Below are 19467 nucleotides of genomic sequence, written 5' to 3' on the forward strand. Positions count from 1 at the left end.
AATTTGCGCTGTGGGCTGTACCATTAGCACGGGGGTGTGTCCGCGGACTACTATCATCTCATTGATGTAACTGCTTTATTTACACTACATGCATGTTGAGGAGTAGTTTAAAAGACTGAACACAGATGACCTTTTCCACCCGAAGTGCTATCATTTTTATTATTAATATAATAACTGTGCTAAACATAAGGCAGTCTCGGACTGGCCATCACGAGCAGCTGGGAAAAGTGAAATCCCGATGGCTTGGCTGTTTTGGCACATTGTCCAGCTTGTAGTTACCTACTTATTCATTATTACTTTATTTTATTAATATACATTATACCCTTGGTCCGGGGGTGCATTTTACTTAGTAGGCTACAGTACAACCATGAGATCCCAGTTAATTTTTCAGTGGGATAGACAGCAGACGGAGCGCAGCTCGAGCAGCGCTTACCAAGATCCTTCACGTCAGTATGAAAGAAAAATACTACCCAGCAAAAATATACAAAAATTTGTTTGTTTTCTTTATATCTGTAAGTAAAATCTACTTGATTGTGCAAATTCTTTTTTGGTTTTTATTTACATATTCTGAAAACATCACATCCACATTTAATCATTTCATATTTGATGTTTTTAGTTTGTTTCAGTTGACAGGTGTGATGATCAGTGGCTTTGAGTTTTTACCTTTATCATTATTGCCCGTATAGAAATATGGATAGAGTTTCTCAGTGAAAGTCTGACCAGTGAAAGAGTAGATATGAGATCTGGAGTCCACGTCATAAAAAGAGACCAGACCCTCCTCATAATCCACAAACACTCCCACCTTCTCAGGTTTCACTCTCAGAGATAAAGAGACAAATGGGCTGTCACGAGCTGCATAATTATTCTCAGTCCACTGAGTCACTGTCCAGTATCCATTCACAGGACTATTGTTTGTGTTCTCCTTCCTGTTAATGGATTCTCTGGCCACTCCTAATTCCCACACAGTCTTTCCCTTCACCTGCACCTCATAGTAAAATCTCCCTGAACTAAATCCCTGCTTTGCCAGAACACAAAACCAGGCATCAAATCTCTTTGGGTTTTTTGGGACATCCTTCTTAATGTCTCCATCACCGACTTGCTTTCCATCATCAGACAGGATGAGAAATGGATTTGCTGTATCAGGATCCAGAGTCACATCCACTGAGAGAGATCAGACATTATCAATCAACTTCAGAACAAACATTTTCATGTGTGTAAAACACAATATAATCAAAAGTATTGTGAGTGTATTGGTGTCAATCTCACTGTACCTGAGAACTTCTGCACAAACTTCAACACTGTGAACACAGATGACAATATAATGATGAATTAGTAATAGGTATATTTCAGTGAGTTTCTCTCTATTAACAGCATCAGTAGAATGTAAATATTGATCGTCAATCAGTTTGTGAAACAGAATGTGTTTAACATTAATGCACTTACAATGAAGGTCTATGAGACGATCATAACAGAGAGTTTAAAAGCAGAAATGTCAAGCTTGTGTTTTTATTAAAGCTGTAATAATCATTCAGTGTAAAAATTGCAGTAGGCATAAAAACAGTGTAAAAACAGTGCATTATTTTTGCTGTTAAGTGCCTAAATTGTCCTTGTGAGGAGGGAAAAGTTTTTAGACAGTTTATTTAGTAGTCAGATTCAGGTTGTGTGTCACATGATCCTGTGATAGAGTTTGTACAGGTATAGTTACGTCATGTGACTTACGTGTCACTAAAGTTCACATTACACTTCTGTAACTGGTTATGACGTGAGTTGTAGTTAAAAGATTTTAATAATGTGGTAATCACCAGCACATCACAGATGCTTAAAATTAATTTTAAAATGCATTTTCTTAGTTACTGACAAGAACCCTGTGTTTGATATTCACATACCAGTGAGTTTTTCATTTAGCAGTTTCTTCAGTTCAGTCAGAACTCTTTTCAGAGAGCTCACATCCACATCAGAGACACTACTGATCTCAGTCCAGTCCTTGGTGTGTGAAAGGGTGTTCAGGTACATCTACAGCAGAAGAGAGAAGACTAAGGTGCATTTGACTTTATTCTCTTTTAAACCACAAGATGGGTCCCTTATTTTATGTAGCACTTAAATAAAAGTTAACTGGATAGGTGTTACACCGTGTATTGTGCTTAAACTCCGAAATGTCATAAGAGTCCCATGAAAACTGGAGGGAGACACCATGCCTTATCTTCTTTCGTTTGGGTTTATTAACATAATAGTCAGATATCGGCTAGATGCACAGAATGCGGGAAAACTATTAAAGACGCCGGAAAGAAAGCATCAAATTTTACGAGACATCGCATCCACAGAGGTTAGTCACATTAACACAGCTAGCTATTATACTGTGGTGTAGCTGCAAGGCTCATTTGGATTGCCAGCCTGTTAAAATATGAACAAAAAATATATCTAGACTTTAAACCTAGCACTAGGTTTTATCAATCTTTTCGTAGTATATGCAGCTTTTCTCTTTTTTAATGTGTGTCCATAAGATAATGATACTGTCGTCAATAACAACGAAGCTGTATAACAAACTGCTGTATAGCAAACAGTGACTCACTGGCGCCATCTTGCGTCCGCTTAGCGACTATATTGAAAATGACTACTTGTGTTGCCAGGATGATTGTTTTGTACATTATAATGGATTATAAAGTAACAGGCTGGATGTACATTATCCCTTACATCATAGTACCTTAATTTCAAACAAAACAGATGATAGAAAGATCATATTATTTTGTCTATATAATACAACTAGGAAAAAAAATAGGATTTGTGTATGAGAATTTTTTTTTTTTTTTTTTTTTTTTTAATGATTCAAGACTCGACATGAACCCATGACAAAATACTCCAGACTTGACTCAGACTCCAGCTTAAAGACTTCAGACTTGACTCGGACTCCAGATAAAAGATTTGTAAACATCAATGCCGCTGGATGCAGCTAAAATTTAGACACTGCACCTTTAACCCTCTGGAGTCTGAGGCTGATTTGGGGCTTGGAGAAGTTTTGGCATGCCCTGACATTTGTGCTTTTTTCAGTTGTTCATGAACATATAAATGACAAAAGTGTCATTACACTGTATTCAACACAAACTAGGCTACAATAATATGTGAGAAACATGTATGTACATGTTTGTATTTTTGAAGGAATAATGTTTATGCGTGGTTATTGAAAAAACAAAAAACTTAAGTCACTGAAATAAGGCCAAAAAAAGTATATTAAATCTGTGTTCACAAGACTTTTGGGTATTGGAGGTTGTAGACTAGAGTTTTTGCTTCAGAATTATGTAAAAATTATGCTGCCTACTCCTTCATATAAAACAATATATTGATTTAGTTTTTGTAAGACACTTTTTGTCAAGAAACACAGTATGCATGGAGGCGTGAATGGTCATGAATAATGGGCCATTTACACCTGAGAAGACAAAATAATCACATAATAATGACCTGAAATGACTTGCATATTAATGAGGACTTTCAGTCAGGTAGGCTGTGAAAAAAACCCTCTGTAATAATGTCTCAGCTCATCATAAACAGCAATACTGTGAAATATTATTACAATTTAAAATAATGGTATTCTATTATATTCTTTAAAATATAATGTATTTCTGTGATGCAAAGTGTCTGAACAATTATGTTACCTCTATGGCATTTCATATAGGCTTTTAGCTTAAAAGCATGCACATATGGAGAAATATTGATGGATTCTTATATATTTATGTCAATTTTCTATACTGAGAAGTAATATTTATTGTCATCAATATGAGTGCTGGATACTGTGTTTTCAATTCATACTTGCAGCCGGAGGGCGCTCTCTGTGCACATTTAGTCCACAAATTATTCTAAAGAAGAAGAGGACATTTCAGGAATGGTGTTTTTAATTCATACTTGCAGCCGGAGGGCGCTCTCTGTACACCTTTAGGCCACAAATTCATATAAAGAAGAAAAGGAACTAGGAACTAACGGCATGTCTTCTACAGATCGCTAACCATGGCTTTAACATCCAAATAAACACTTTTCAAGACAATAAATACACGATTGAGACAATGTATGCATGTATTGCCTCTGAATTTGCATCTGAATAGCGCTGGCTCCGTGGGCGTGGCCGCATTAGCGGGTAATGAGCTGAATCTCGGACTTCTGACATGGCTCTCTTTTCATACAGATTACATAAACACAGAATGTTTGTTTTCGATTTGACTTGCACGATTTAAAACCTTACATTTCAATGTTTCTTTAGACGTAAGTGTCATTTTTTTTGTCATTAGTATTCATAAGTTACAGTTCATTTTCTGAGAACTATCAGATTGGACTTCGTTCAGAGGGAGAGGAGAGATCACGCATCATGTTAGTTTTCTTTATTTTACAAAAAGCACAACATTGTGTTTTTACTCTGAGTGTACACAAATAAAAGAAGACATTCTATAGTTTCAATTGATATATTACTTATGTCTCTATGACAAGAAATGAGTATTTTAAGTCTGTTTTGCTGCAATGTGAAAAAAATCCTGCAAAACGCGCCGGCGCGTTTTCAGACCTCAGGGAGTTAATTATTTAATGACTTTATTATGGTTTCATTCTGTTCAGTTACAGTGGCAGCTAGGATTGAAAACAGTGTTTGTCCTGTAATATTGTACATGATGACTGATGAAACAGATGTTCAGATACCTGTATGAGGTAGAGATGATCGTCAGTGTGTGAGAGCTCAGTGTTTCTCTTCTCCAGCTCAGTGTTTCTCTTCTCCAGCTCAGTGTTTCTCTTCTCCTGCTCAGTGTTTCTCTTCACTTGCTCAATATTTCTCTTCTCTTGCTCAATGTTTCTCTTCTCCAGCTCAGTGTTTCTCTTCTCTTGCTCAATGTTTTTCTTCTTCAGCTCAGTAATTTCCTGCTGCAGCTCTTTTGTGAGATCTGCACCCTGTTTCTCTGCTTCTTTTTGCTGTTCCTTCATCTTCAGCTGCTCAGACTGACATCTCTAAATGGATTGGATCAGATCAGTGAAGAGCTCAACAGTGGAAGATTTCTCGTTATCTGTGCTATGTTACATTAAAAGTTATATTTTAAGTTTTAAGGTGGTTTGCCTCTGCATTCTAACAGTGGACTGAGATGGGCAATCAAATCAAAGAAGATGGGCTTTACTGTACTGTCAACATTTGTTGTTAAAAGAACGGCATAGAAACGGCCTCAAATAAACTATAAAAAAAGAGACTGAAGTTGTGTGTAAAAGCTGCAATCATTATTTTTACTGGTTAAAATTAATGGAGAATATGTCTCGGTTACGTGTGTAACCATCATTCCCTGAAGGACAGAATGGAGACGTTACGTTAGATCATTCAGACGAATGGGGTCTCGCCCGAGAGCCCAATTACCTTTGAGTGGTAACAAAACTAGCCAATGGTAGGCTGAGTACCTTGGTCTGCGTAAACAACCTTTCCTTGGAAACAGCCTTTCCCTTCTGCTGGTGTCCGTAACAAACAAAGAGCTGGTCTGAGGTCAAAGTCGTCATTTTAAAAGAAACTTCAGCTCAACTGAGAACAAAGGCTTGAAGGGAGCTCTCTGCAGTGCTAATAGAACCACAGTGAGGTCCCAAGAGCTAGCCACCCAGGAACCTGATGGCATCAACCAGGTCCGGCCGGGCCAATAGGGCATAACCATGAGGACCTGCTCCTTGTCCTCCCTGATCTTGTCTGTGCAAGAAGGCTCACTGGGGGAAATGCATATTTGAGTAGACCTTGCGGCCAGCTGTGTGCCAGCGCATCCATGCCGAGGATGCCCTCGGTCAGGAGTAAAACAACTGGCTGTGGGAAGTGTCTAGAGAGGCAAACAGGTCTACTTGGGCATCTCTGAAGTGTTGGGCACCTTCCTGCAGCCATCTCCTCACTGCGGCTTGGGTGGAGGCTGCTGTTGTGGCTGGGTGGGAATGGAGAGGCAGCAGGGGGGCCCCCTCTATGCTGGGGCAGAATATGTTTGATGGCCTCAGACTGCTTCTGGGCAGCCGAGAATTGCTGGGTGAAACTCTCTACTGTCTTGCCCAAGAGGCCAGCCTGGAAGACCGGGGAGTTGAGAAGTTGAGTTCAATCAGACTTCCTCATGTCTGCCAGGTTTAGCCATAGGTGGCACTCCTGGACCACCAAAATGGACATCACCTGACCAAGAGACCGCGCAGTTACCTTTATCTCCTGTAGAGCGAGGTCAGTAGCAGCGTGCGCCTCCTGCATGAGTCCTTGGTCAGCACAGCCCTCGAGCAACTGTTTAAACACCTTTGTCTGATTTACAGGATGGCCATGGCATGCAAGGCAGAACGTGCCTGACCTGCAGCTCTGTAAGCCTTTCCCACAAGCGTGGACGAGAACTTAACACCTTGGATAGGTGCTTGGGATCGCCACGCCAGGTGGAGGCACGCTGAGTTGACAGCTGCATCACAACAGAGTGCTCAACTGGGGGGATCCCTGCATACCCCTTGGCCTATCGAGGGCAGTGAAGACAGAGGCAGCCCCAGAAAGGTTTTGGGCAGTTAAAGGTCACTTTCACAAACTGGTGACTTCAGGAAGAAAGGATACGGTGGGGAGCGCTTGCAATCAGCATGTGCAGCCCCCAGGAACCAATCGTCCAGCCTAGAGTGCTTGGGACACTGATGTGGAGCCTGATGCTCTCAGCTACCCGGGAAAGCTACCCATGGCCGTCAGCTCAGGATCAAACTTGGGCAACGCTGGCATACCCAGAATGAGGCAAAGCAGCCGAAATCCTCATCTCCCGAGGACTCAAGCCCTCTCTGTAAGCCTTTCCCACAAGCGTGGACGAGAACTTAACACCTTGGATAGGTGCTTGGGATCGCCACGCCAGGTGGAGGCACGCTGAGTTGACAGCTGCATCACAACAGAGTGCTCAACTGGGGGGATCCCTGCATACCCCTTGGCCTATCGAGGGCAGTGAAGACAGAGGCAGCCCCAGAAAGGTTTTGGGCAGTTAAAGGTCACTTTCACAAACTGGTGACTTCGGGAAGAAAGGATACGGTGGGGAGCGCTTGCAATCAGCATGTGCAGCCCCCAGGAACCAATCGTCCAGCCTAGAGTGCTTGGGACACTGATGTGGAGCCTGATGCTCTCAGCTACCCGGGAAAGCTACCCATGGCCGTCAGCTCAGGATCAAACTTGGGCAACGCTGGCATACCCAGAATGAGGCAAAGCAGCCGAAATCCTCATCTCCCGAGGACTCAAGCCCGCCTAGTGATGCAGTGATTGATATCTGGTCATCCGCCGGACCCCTGAATTAGATGCTGGGACCCTGATGAGAGGGACCAACAAACTCAGTTGGAAGCTCTATAGCTTGCAGTGTTTGTGAGGGGGGTGTGGCCTGAAGAGGCTGTCTCGTCGGGGAAGCCCCAACAGTCACCCTCAGATCACCCTGGCCACCAGCCAGATTAGCCCTCTCATGAGAAGAACTAGATTGGGGTGTGGCAGAGGGGACTCTACCTCATTTGAGGTAATCGAGTCTCGATCTTAACACTGCAATGGTCATGTTCATGAGTCATTCACGAACATAGCCTAAGCTTTCTGAAAGCCCAGACACGTGAGACAGCCCTTGCGACAGTCCGACGGTGCCATATATCGACCGCACCCAGAACCACACGGGCGGAATGACGTCTTTACAAAGATGCAAACTCAACCCGTGTATGCTCTTTTTAGAGAGAGAAAAAAAGCTCTTTCAGCAATGTTGAAGCGCCCAGGGGAGACGCAGAGCTGGAACAGAAGCAGGAAGCTCTTTAAACGATCTCCACCGAACCACGCCGTCACACCAACACCACTGAAGACTCAAAGCGCAGCAAAAATGAAGTGCTCGGCTCCGAAGCGAAAGCTTGAATGCGATAATTCTCATGCTGCTCCTTATATAATCACAAAGCGGGGCAGAAATCGCGATGCAAATTCCGCAGACCAAGGTACTCAGCATACCATTGGCTTGTTTTGTTACCACTCGAAGGTAATTGGGCTCTCTGGGGCAAGACCTCATTCATCAGAATGATCTTAAGTAATGTTAAACACGTGACCGACTGAAAGGGAACTCGAGTTTTTACGTGGGTGCCTGACCATTCGGTGCCTGTGGCTGAGACCATTGCATCATTCAAAAAGCAGCTACACTACACTCCTAAACCAATGCAACACACTCACTCACTCCCACTCACAGTATATTGTTTAGGCAGGATGATCAACGCTGCTACCAACAGGACACCCAGACCAATAACCATCCAGTTTGAAATATGGACGGTTCGAGATGAAGTAAGGAAACAGTCATTGGAGATAAGAGTCTGCAAAAAAGAGTAAAATTCAGTTCAAGTAACACTTCTCGAAAAAAGATAGTAAAACTTGTGCAAAGTTGTGGCCCAAAGTGCAAGAGGCCAGAAAACATGTTCTAAGGGAAGGCTATTTACTCAGTAATGCAGTGTTTCTCAACTGGTGGGTTGTAACCGTATTGGGTGAGTCGTGGAGTGTGTCGTCAAAGAAACAACAACAACAAAAAAGCCTTAATTCTAAAGGCTGATCTATACTAGTGTGTCAGACCTACGCTGTAGCCTCTGCACCTTAGGTTTTCATTTATACTTCTGCATTGTTGTCCACATCGATGTGTAATTACACATGCAGGGAGAGGTTCTAGCAGACCAATAACAATGCTTGTGGTCTGCGTAGAATTGACACTGTGTTACATTTTTGGAGAGGTGGAGTCAGTATTTGCGGTCAGGTTAGATGTTAGGCTATATGTCAGTGTTATTATTCTGCTGTTGTTTCATAACTTGTTACAAAATAAAAACTCATAGCGCTCTGAACTCATAGCGCGACCTCTTCAATTGCGCGTACTGTATGTCACTTAATACATAACGAGCAAATTATTACGAGCATGCAACAGCATAGTTACATTGTTAATTAGTAAATCATGAAATTATCAAAAAGTACCAATAAATCACATAACTGGTACATTGTGTGTTAGCTGGGAAGGATTTGCATGCAGGTATGATGTTCATTCTATTCATCAGGATCATTTCCAAATGTTTTATTAACAGTTCATGTTAGTATTGTGTTTTCAACATGGTAACTAAATACCACTTTATTTTCCCTTTGAGCTATTTTCTATATTTTTGATGACTGTGGTGGCTCTTTATTGTATTATGAAAAACTAGTTTGGGACTGCTATATTATAGCCTTACCTTAATACTGTTTATTCATCTGTGTTAGTGGTATGCTTACAATTTATGTTAATTAGGTGGAAAGTGGTAATTTTAAGTGTGTGTCAACCATTTTTGGGAAATAAATTAGTTTAGTTTAAATTCCTGTTGTGGGATTTTAGTTGTGGCTTAATGACCGTGAGAAAATGGGGGTCCCACAGACAAACCAGTTGAGAAGCACTGCAGTAATGGACTCAGGTACTTTGTTAAAGAATACTAGGTTTAGGTTTGTGTATCAAATGGAAATAATCTGATAAATCTGTTTAATAAAAAGAAATGAAAATTCTCTCTTCATCTATTGGCCTCATGTCACTTGAAACTTTTTAAAAAATATTATGATGTTTAACTGTTACAATAGGCTCAAAATTGCAAATTGAACAAGAGGCAACAAAGCAATTTATTTAAGAAAGTGTTATTATGATTAATTTGAATAATTTCTACGCACTTTTCTTGGCTTTACTGAGTGTTTGATCTGTTGAATTTTCTTCATTCTCTTCTGGATCATCTGCTGCTCATCTGTCTGTGTCTATACATACATGATGATACATAGAGAAAAAAAACACACACATTTATCACTGAAATCTTAGCTTATTTGATCTAAAAACTCAATGAATTCAAAAGTCTCCTGTGCTTTTAGTCCATGTCTGTCAGCTTTGAAAGTGACATATGGTAACATTCTCAAAAACTGACAAAATTAACTTTTAGCTGATTTATATTAAAAAAGTGACAAGCCCTTCAATGTGACCTGCACCAACATCAACACACATGAAAACTGCATTTCACAGTGAGTTTAAAGTGTTTTGTCTGTAACTCTTTACCTTCTTCTCTCGACTCTCCTCCTCTATAGGAACAGTGTTGTGAGTCCTGTGTTCTCCTTCAGTGCAGAACAGACAAACACACGTCTGATCATCTCTGCAGAACATCTCCAGAGGTCTCTCATGTTTCTGGCATATATAATCCTCCAGATTTTCCAAAGCGTTGATCAGTGTGTGTTTCTTTAGACGTGGGACTCTGAGATGAAGCTCCAGATGAGAGACACAGTAAGAGCTTTGACACGTCAGGCAGGACTTCACAGCTTTCTGCTTTCTTTCATCACAGAAGTCACAGAACACTTTAGATTCTTGATTAAGCTTATTAAAGTGTTGCACAAGCTTTACAAGTGTTGAATTAATCTTGAGATCAAGTCTTTTGCTGAATTCTTCTTTACAGAATGGACAGAAGCCGATCTTTCTGTTTGTCCAGCACTTGCTCAGGCAGGTTCTGCAGAAGTTGTGTCCACATGGAGTGGTGACTGGATCAGTGAACACTTCCAGACAGATGGAGCACTGGAGCTCCTCATTTAGTGCTGGAACACTGGAGGATGCCATGACTGAAAAGAAAAGTAATGACAGTTTATCATCTACATTGCTGAAGAGAGCAACTTTTATGAAAAGGTATGTACACTGAGTAATTTAGTTTATGTTCTAAAATGGATGTTGCATTATTTGAAGTGCCATTTTCAAAAGGTGATAACGTCTAGGGTTACGTATGTAACCCTCATTCCCTGAAGGAGGGAACGGAGACCTTATATCAGAACAGACTGACGAATGGGGGGTCTCGCCATGAGAGCCCAATCACCTTCAAGTGTTAACAAAACAAGCCAATGGTACGCTGAGTACCTTGGTCTGCGATATTTGCATCACTTTTTGTGGTTGACCAAAAACATGCCATTTCAGTGCGGTCCCTTTAAATGCAAATGAGCTGCTGCTCTTGGCCTAAGAGGGCGGAGCTTTAAGAGCTGATTCTCCCCTGTCAGGAGTCAGTCACGATGCACTATAATGTCAGAAATTTTATTTTAATTACGGTTATATTTTTATCCACTATATTACTACAAGCTTGTTGTACCTTCTGAATGATGGCCAAAACTTTACAGATGATTTTTATGACGTTTATTGTACTTCACACAAAAGATGAAGTGTCCATTTTTAGTCTGGAAAATTTCTGTAAGAGCTTTATAAAACACTGCAAGTGTGCATTAAAATATTACCTATAAACTCTCTCTCTCCCTTGCATTATCATCAACATACACAGCGAAGAACACAGAAACACTCGTTACAACTGCTTAATAAACTTGTAAACTTTATATTCATAAATCAACTCCGATGAACTGTAACAAAGTGCTCTCACCTTCATTACTGCTGTATCCAGTATCACTCTGGAGACTGTATGTTTTGTATTGTCCCTTTGTATTGACATTCGTTCTCAAAGCAGTCCGGTGTGAAATGATTCGCGCAGACATAAACGAATTCCATCCAGCTACAGAACACCTAAAACTCTTGCGCTTGGGAGACATTCTCGTCAGTGCAGCAATGGCGGACTCTGTATAGCTCACTCCGGGCGGTTCTATGTTCAAACAGCAGTGTCTGTCAACATTCGTGGGCGGGGCCTGTGGCTAATGTGACATCACACTGCCAGGAACCTGACAACGGCTTGTTCTGAGATACTGCTTATGATTTATGCGGATTAAAAAAAAAAGGAGTGGGGGGATTTTTATCACTATAGGGTGGTTGTGTTCACACACTGCCAATACACATGTATGTCCAAATTTTGCATAATAAGTACCCTTTAAAGTGTCATTACCATCTTTTTAATTATTTTATTAATACTAAATATTTAAATTGTAAACCCATAAAATTACCTTTTCAATGCCTGCCTCACCCTATTTTCTGGTTCCGGCAGAGTGGGCAAAGGAGTATTGTCACTTGCCTCGCTCAATCGCACATTTTCTCTTGTTGAAGATGTGCCACCTGATGAAGATGCAGCCAGGCCCCTGGCTAACACCTCAATAAGAGCCCTTGCAGCTGATTCCACTTCTGATGATGATGCCTGTCAAACAAAAATTTTACTTAAAGAACCTTACATGAGTTAATGTTAAACCAACAATTTTATGTGTTATAATATACTGTATACTATTGGCTATAGTAAATCCAGGGACACACCAAGCTGACGATCGGCCATTGGAAGAATGTTTGTAACCAAGCAGATCTCACCCCATTGACTACCATAGTAGGGAAAAATCTAAATGATAGTCAATGGGGGCCAAGATCTGCTTGAGCAGGGGTAAATGATTACAGAATTTTCATTTTTGGTGAACTATCCCTTTAATGCAGTAGGCAATTTGGTGTATTGTATTTCTTTTTCTTTATTCAGGTTTTGGTGCGTATGGTTAATTTGCGTTTGTATTTTGTTTGTGCTCTTGTTAGGAGAGCGGCTGTGTTCACAGTTGCTTCCGTAGTGTTTCTTCACTGTGTGCTGTGGTTTTTGGCGTGCACTGTGTTTCTTTTTTTTTTTTTTTTTTCTTTTTTTGTATTGTTTGACTGATACCTGCATCTCCATGTTTTGCTTGCCACTGGGTAGGAAACTTGTGTAAAGTCTCATAGGTAGATTCTTTGGGTGGCATAGTTAGGCATTATTTCTTAATTTATTATTTTTGCTGATTTTGGTCAATTTCACAGCTGGGCCACCCTGAATATAAAAAATATAACAGACGGCAGTACAAGGAGAACGCTGACAGGTAAGTCTCAAAAATACACACACAATTAATACTATACATACTATACACACTTAAATACTATACACACAAAGGCTATTCACACGCGAATGACGATTTGCACATTCCTATTCAAGGATAAACTCATAAATTTTAAACATTTTTGTGCACTGTTGTATATCTATGAATTGTGTTTTAAGTTTCGTATACAAGAATTGTTTGTGTGTGTGTGTGTGTGTGTTCATTAGGTTTCAATCATGTGAAATTGGCAATGCATGTGTGCATCATGTTTTTTGTGTGAATTATTAATGAGACTGATCTGCTTCCATACACAACTGGCAACAAAACTCACCTTTCTAAGCTCCACTGAGTGTTCGCTCTCTTGATTCTCCTTCATTTTGTCCTGGATCATCTGCTGCTTGTCTGTCTGAACCAGCTGATGATAGATACAGAGAAAAACACATTAATCATGGAATTTGTAGCTTATTTGAATAATGAATAATAGACCCCATGAATTCAAAATGTTAGTCTTTTAGTCCATGTCTGTCAACTTTAAAGGTAACATATGATGCATTCTGACAAATTGACAAAATTAACTTTTAGCTGATTTTTATAAAAAAAAAAAAAAAAAAAAAAAAAAGTGACAAGCATTTCATAATGACCTACACCAACATCAACAAACAGGAAAACGTCTACTTTTCAGTAGCATGTTTACCCACAAGGCAAAGCATGCAATTGTGTGGGTCCCCGTGGGAGCAGCGATTGCGGTTTCCAGAGGGAGACTATACAGATACTACAGAGGGTACTGCTGGCAATGGAGCCAGTGGCGGAACAAAAACAGAACTGAACATAGGATTCTCCACCCAGCCCTCCTCCAGGGGAGGGAGTGGTATAATCACCATCTCCCGAAGAGCTGTTTCCTCCACCACTGGGTTGCTTGGCGGGACAGGCTGGAGTTGAGACGGGCTGTGGTGTCTTCCTGTGGCTGGCTCTGCGCTGACACCTGTTTGGTGGAGACTGCTGCTGAGGCCTGGAAATCAGGGAGTCGAGAAAGTGTGTTCTGTTGAACTCCCTCATATTTGCAAGGTTCAGCCACAGATGGCATTCCTGGAACACCAGAGAGCGCATCGTCTGACCCAGGGAGCGGCAGTGACTTTCATGCACAGCTCCTGCAGCAAGTCTGGATCTGAACTATGCTCTTGCAGCTGTTTAACCCTCTGGAGTCTGAGGCTGATTTGGGGCCTGGAGAAGTTTTGACATGCCCTGACATTTGTGCTTTTTTCAGTTGTTCATAAACGTATAAATGACAAAAGTGTCATTACACTGTATTCAGCACAAACTAGGCTACAATAATATGTGAGGAACATGTATGTACATGTTTGTGTTTTTGAAGGAATAACATTTATGCGTGGTTATTGAAAAAACAAAAAACTTAAGTCACTGAAATAAGGCCCAAAAAAGTATAGTAAATCTGTGTTTACAAGACTTTTGGGTATTGGAGGTTGTAGACTAGAGTTTTTGCTTCAAAATTATGTAAAAATTATGCTTCCTACTCCTTCATAAAAAACAATATATTGATTTAGTTTTTGTAAGACACTTTTTGCCAAGAAACACAGTATGCGTGGAGGCGTGAATCACCACTGAATAATGGGTCATTCTCACATGAGAAGACAAAAGAATTGGATAGTAATGAGCTGAAATGACTTGCATATTAATGAGGCCTTTCAGTCAGGTAGGCTGTGAAAAAAACCTTCTGTGATGTCTCAAGCTCATCATGATATATGAAACATACAGAAAAATATTATTACAATATAAAGTAATGGTTTTATATTATACTTTAAAATATAATGTATTTCTGTGATGCAAATAGTCTGAATATAGGCTTTTAGTTTAAAAGCATGCACATTTGGAGAAATATTGGATTCTAATATGCTTATGTCAATTTTCTATACAGAGGAGTTATATTTATTTAATATTCATTGTCATTACTATGAGCGCTGGTGTTTTCAATTCATACTTGAAGTCGGAGGGTGCTCTCTGTGCATTTTTAGTCCACAAATTCATCTAAAAGAAGAAGAGGCTATTCCATGAATGGAGTTTCCAATTCATACTGCAGCCGGAGGGCGCTAAAGAAACAAAAACTCATCTAAAATTCATCTATAGAAGAAAAGAAAACAGGAACTAACTGCATGTCTTCTAGAGCTCCCTAACCATGACTTTTACATCCAGATAAACACTTTTCAAGACAATAAATACACGATTGAGACGATGAATGCATGTATTGCCTCTGAATTTGCGTCTGAATAGCGCTGGCTCCGTGGGCGTGGCCGCATTAGCAGATAATGAGCTGAATCACGGACTTCTGACATGGCTCTCTTTTCATACAGATTACATAAACACAGAAGGTTTGTTTTCGATTTGACTTACATGATTTAAAATCTGACATCTTAACGTTTTTTTAGACATAAGTGTAATTTTTCTGTGATTAGTATTCACTAAGTTACAGTTCATTTTCTGAGAACTATCAGATTGGACTTCGTTCAGAGAGAGAGGAGAAATCACGCATCATGTTAGTTTTCTTTATTTTACAAAAAGCACAACATTTTGTTTTTACTCTGAGTGTATACAAATAAAAGAAGATATTCTATAGTTTCAATTGATGTATTACTTATGTCTCTATGACAAAAAATGACGGCGTATTTTAAGTCTGTTTTGCTGCAATGTGAAAAAAAACCTGCAAAACGTGCCGGCGCGTTTTCAGACCTCAGAGAGTTAAGGGCCTTGGCCTGGTGCACTTGGCCAAGGGGTGCAGGGTGGAAGCGGCGTGTCCAGTGGCTCTGTAATCCTTAGCCGTGAGAACGGATGAGAACTTACAAGCCCTGGATGGGAGATGCTGATTTCCCCCCAGGTGGCAGCACTTTTGCAACTGCGTGCTCCACCGGGGGATCTCCACGAACCCCTTGGCCACCCGCCATTGAGGGTAGCGAGATCGGTTAAAGTAGCACAACGGGGCTTGCTATGATCTGGAAATCTCTTCATGCACCTTCGGGAAGAAAGGCATGGGGGTCAGTGCCACCTCTGCCCCGAGAAACCAATCGTCCATCCTCTAGAGTTTGGGACACTTTGAGCCATCCACTGGAGACCAAAGCTATCAGCGGCCCTGGAAAGCATGGCTTTCAGCTCTGGGTTGGACTCGGGCAATGCCATTCTCCCCAAAGGGGGAAATGCAGCCAAGCCTTCATCCCCGGAGGACTCTAGACAACCCTCTGATGCAGCAATCGACACCTAATCTTCCGCTGGAGCCCCGAATGAAATGCTTAGTTTCAATCTGACTTGGGTCTTACTGTGATCCTCAGGTCACCCTGGATATTCACTGAATTGAACTGTTCTGATTATCAGAAAAGGAACTTGATCGGGGCAAAACAGAGGGGACTCTGCCTCCTTTCAGGCATGCGAGTCTTGACCACAGCATCACGATGGTCTTCCCACAGTGGGTGCATGACGTATCCACAAACGCTACCTCAGCATGCTTTAAGCTCAAATACGCAAGGCAGTGATTGTGACTGTCAGACAGTGTCAGGTAACGACAGCATCCAGAAACACACAGGTGGAATGATATCTTTAAAATGATGCAGTGTCACACCCATGCTGCTCTTTTAGAGAAATTGCTCTTTTTCAAAGTGCTGCAGCACACAGGGTAAATGGCCGCTGCACAGACTAAGAAGGTATATAGTGCAGCCTGCAGCTGTGCTAGGAATGCTCTTTTAGAAAGCTGAATAAATCAGCAGGAATTTTACACTGGAGGGGAAGCGACCACCGCTGCAGCACCGTCACACCAACACCTACGAAGAGCTTCCCAGACTCGTAGCAAGACTCAAACGATGATTGGAGCTGAACAGAGAACTGTATTTCACAGTAAGTTTAAAGTGTTTTGTCTGTAACTCTTGCCTTCTCCTCTTGACTCTCCTCCTCTATAGGAACAGTGTTGTGAGTCCTGTGATCTCCTTCAGTGCAGAACAGACAAACACGCGTCTGATCATCTCTGCAGAACATCTCCAGAGGTCTCTCATGTTTCTGGCATATATAATCCTCCAGATTTTCCACAGCGTTGATGAGTTTGTGTTTCTTTAGACGTGGGACTCTGCGATGAGGCTCCAGATGATCATCACAGTAAGAGCTTTGACACATCAGGCAGGACTTCACAGCTTTCTGCTTTCTTTCATCACAGAAGTCACAGAAGACCTTAGATTCTCCTAGATCGAGCTTCTCTTTAAAGTTTTGCATAACCTCTGTTAACCTCTGTGCTGTGTTGCTCTCAAGATCAAGTATTTTGCTGGATCTTTCTTTACAGAATGGACAGAAGCAGGTCTGTGTGTTTGTAAGACAAGTTCTGCAGAAGTTGTGTCCACATGGAGTGGTGACTGGATCAGGGAACTCTTCCATACAGATGGGGCACTGGAGCTCCTCATTTAGTGCTGGACCACTGGAGGATGCCATGACTGAAAAAATAATTAATTAATAATTAATGACAATATATCATCTACATTGCTGAAGAAAGCAAATTTCATAATACAAGTTATGTGCACAGTTTTTTTTGTGTGTGTTCTAAAATATATTACAAATAAATACTATTATAACAACTTAAACTATGATCCAATGTCAAGCAGTCAAAGCAATCATACATGCCATAAGCAGGCATACGTAAAAGCAGTTTCTGACAGGAAGCGCCTCCACCACTAACCCTAACCTCACTGAGACTATAAGCTCTATCTCTATTTTACCGTCTGAAACTGCGGGCCTGATGCTTCATATGGCTGCAGTTCGATCTATTGGGCTGCAGAAGAAGAATCTAAAGTACATAATACAGCAAATGTAACTGGTTTTCATAACACCATTTTATACAATCACAAAAAGATATTTTTATATATAAAAGACAGGACAGAAAGGAAAGAAAGTGTAATTTTTCAAACAAATAACCCATGAAATAAATATCTGTAAACACCAGGTGTCATTTCTGTTTAAAAGACTTGTGACTTGTACTAGAAAAATAATTTTTATGGTTTTAATTTTTCATTCTGTCACCAGTTCAAGTACCTCCTGTCTCACCCATTATAGAAAGTCTTTGTGACATGACCACAAAAAATAAAACTTTGATTTACAGCCCAAAAAATGACAAATAGTACTTTTACCAACAATCTGATGCTGCTTCATGGTACCAAACTATACTGAACTAGCTCTTACATTTCCATCACTTACCTGAGAGTGAATATCAGATCAGGTTGTTCATTTCAAATTGTCAGAGAAATGAAATGCTGTTGTTTAATGAAGCTTCCTGTTCATCTGTTAAGTTTCACTTTCGCTGAAGTCTTTTACTCACATGCAGTGATGCTATAGCTCCTGCACCTATAATCATGAATACAGAAAAGTTCATATTTCATCCCTGCTGAGTGTGTAACAGTGTAAGAAGCTTTTATAAAAATCAAGTTATCACAGTTTACACAACTGCAGCTTGATAGAAACAGTTGTTATATCGTTGAACATCAAGATCTGTTGGTTCTGGAGGACTCCACCGCTGATGTGATTTTAGGGCGCCCATGGTTGGAGCAGCATAATCCAGTCAACTCTTGGAGAACCGGCGAAATCCTGAAGTGAGGTGACAATTGTTTCCCGAACTGTTTACCTATTCTACCACAGCATTCCTCTCCTTGTCCAGAGATGCTCCCCGTCTGCACTACGTACATCAAAAGTCCAGTGGAGAAACGTTCGGTCATTATCCCTCCTTGTTACGCCGCCTTCAGTGATGTCTTCTGCCTGAAGAAAGCCTCCAAGTTGCCTCCACACCGGCAATGGGACTGTGCCATCGATCAGTGCCCCGTGGGAATATCTACCTGTTGTCAATCCCTGTGGAGAAGGCCATGGATGAGTATATTAAAGAGGCTTTACAACAAGGTTACATCTACCTGTCGTCTTCCCCTGTGGCTTCAAGTTTCTTCTTCTTGGCTGAAAAGGACGGAGGCTTGCGGCCTTGTATATATTACCAGGCTCTCAACAAGATAACAGTAAAGTTCCGCTATCCACTTCCCCTCATCCCAGCGGCTCTGGAACATCTCCGCGGTGCCACTGTTTTGACCAAGTTGGACCTCTGTTTGCACCTTCAACCGAATGTGCATATAAAAACTATAAACTATCACTATAAAAAAAAATTGATTTTATAGCTTTGTAAGAGAAGATGCTTTTTTGCTAAACCTGAAAAGTATTAAAAAGTAGCATTTAGAAGTTATATTAACTAATAATATAATTTTCTACCATTTACAATTGATTGCACCTAGCTAATAACAACTTGCTTTGTTCTGGTTTCACCTCTCTCCAGTCTAAACTAACTGATTTTATAGGTAGGCCTAATTTACTACACATTGACATTTAAATAACCTGAAAATATTGTGGATTATTAAGGCTAATTTTACTAACCACTCTTGCTAAATGGGGTAAGCACACTTATGTTCTCATTTCAGAGTTGTTCGAGTAAATGATTCATTATAGACCGTGTGGACAGATCAGTTGTTGTCATGATTCATTAAAATGAATCTGTTCAAATGAGTCATTAGGTCGCGAATTGGACATTAGCGGACGTTGACGCACTGCATGCGAATCGCGACTGTTATTAGGACATCGCAAAAGATTTGTCAACACAGAAAACACTTCACCACTGGATAGGATTTTCT

At 40.8% G+C, this 19467-nt stretch overlaps 2 protein-coding genes across 3 annotated transcripts in view; both read right to left on the reverse strand.

Annotated features, from left to right (window-relative positions):
• The window catches only part of LOC125260286 (E3 ubiquitin-protein ligase TRIM39-like), a 40992-nt gene continuing 21525 nt past the window's right edge, over positions 1-19467 (reverse strand). Inside the window, exons 6-11 of one of the 2 annotated variants that reach the window (XM_048178588.1) lie at positions 9662-9742; positions 8182-8304; positions 4675-4977; positions 1887-2013; positions 1272-1298; positions 1-1161 (exon numbers count right to left, since the gene is read on the reverse strand). In XM_048178588.1, the coding sequence (XP_048034545.1) occupies positions 623-1161; positions 1272-1298; positions 1887-2013; positions 4675-4977; positions 8182-8304; positions 9662-9742 (1200 nt within the window). In that variant the 3' untranslated portion in view covers positions 1-622. The remainder of the gene's footprint in view (positions 1162-1271; positions 1299-1886; positions 2014-4674; positions 4978-8181; positions 8305-9661; positions 9743-19467) is intronic. The other variant, XM_048178590.1, reaches the window with a different exon arrangement.
• LOC125260318 (E3 ubiquitin-protein ligase TRIM47-like) lies at positions 10428-18161 on the reverse strand. Its single transcript, XM_048178639.1, has 5 exons — positions 18002-18161; positions 16694-17244; positions 13098-13181; positions 11894-12081; positions 10428-10585 (listed from the first exon to the last, which is right to left on the reverse strand). The coding sequence occupies exons 2-5, from the start codon at positions 17240-17242 to the stop codon at positions 10552-10554; spliced, it is 855 nt and encodes a 284-aa protein (XP_048034596.1). The 5' UTR covers positions 17243-17244; positions 18002-18161; the 3' UTR covers positions 10428-10551.

The sequence above is a fragment of the Megalobrama amblycephala genome, linkage group LG24 (genome assembly GCF_018812025.1).
Source record: "Megalobrama amblycephala isolate DHTTF-2021 linkage group LG24, ASM1881202v1, whole genome shotgun sequence".
NCBI lineage: Eukaryota > Metazoa > Chordata > Actinopteri > Cypriniformes > Xenocyprididae > Megalobrama > Megalobrama amblycephala.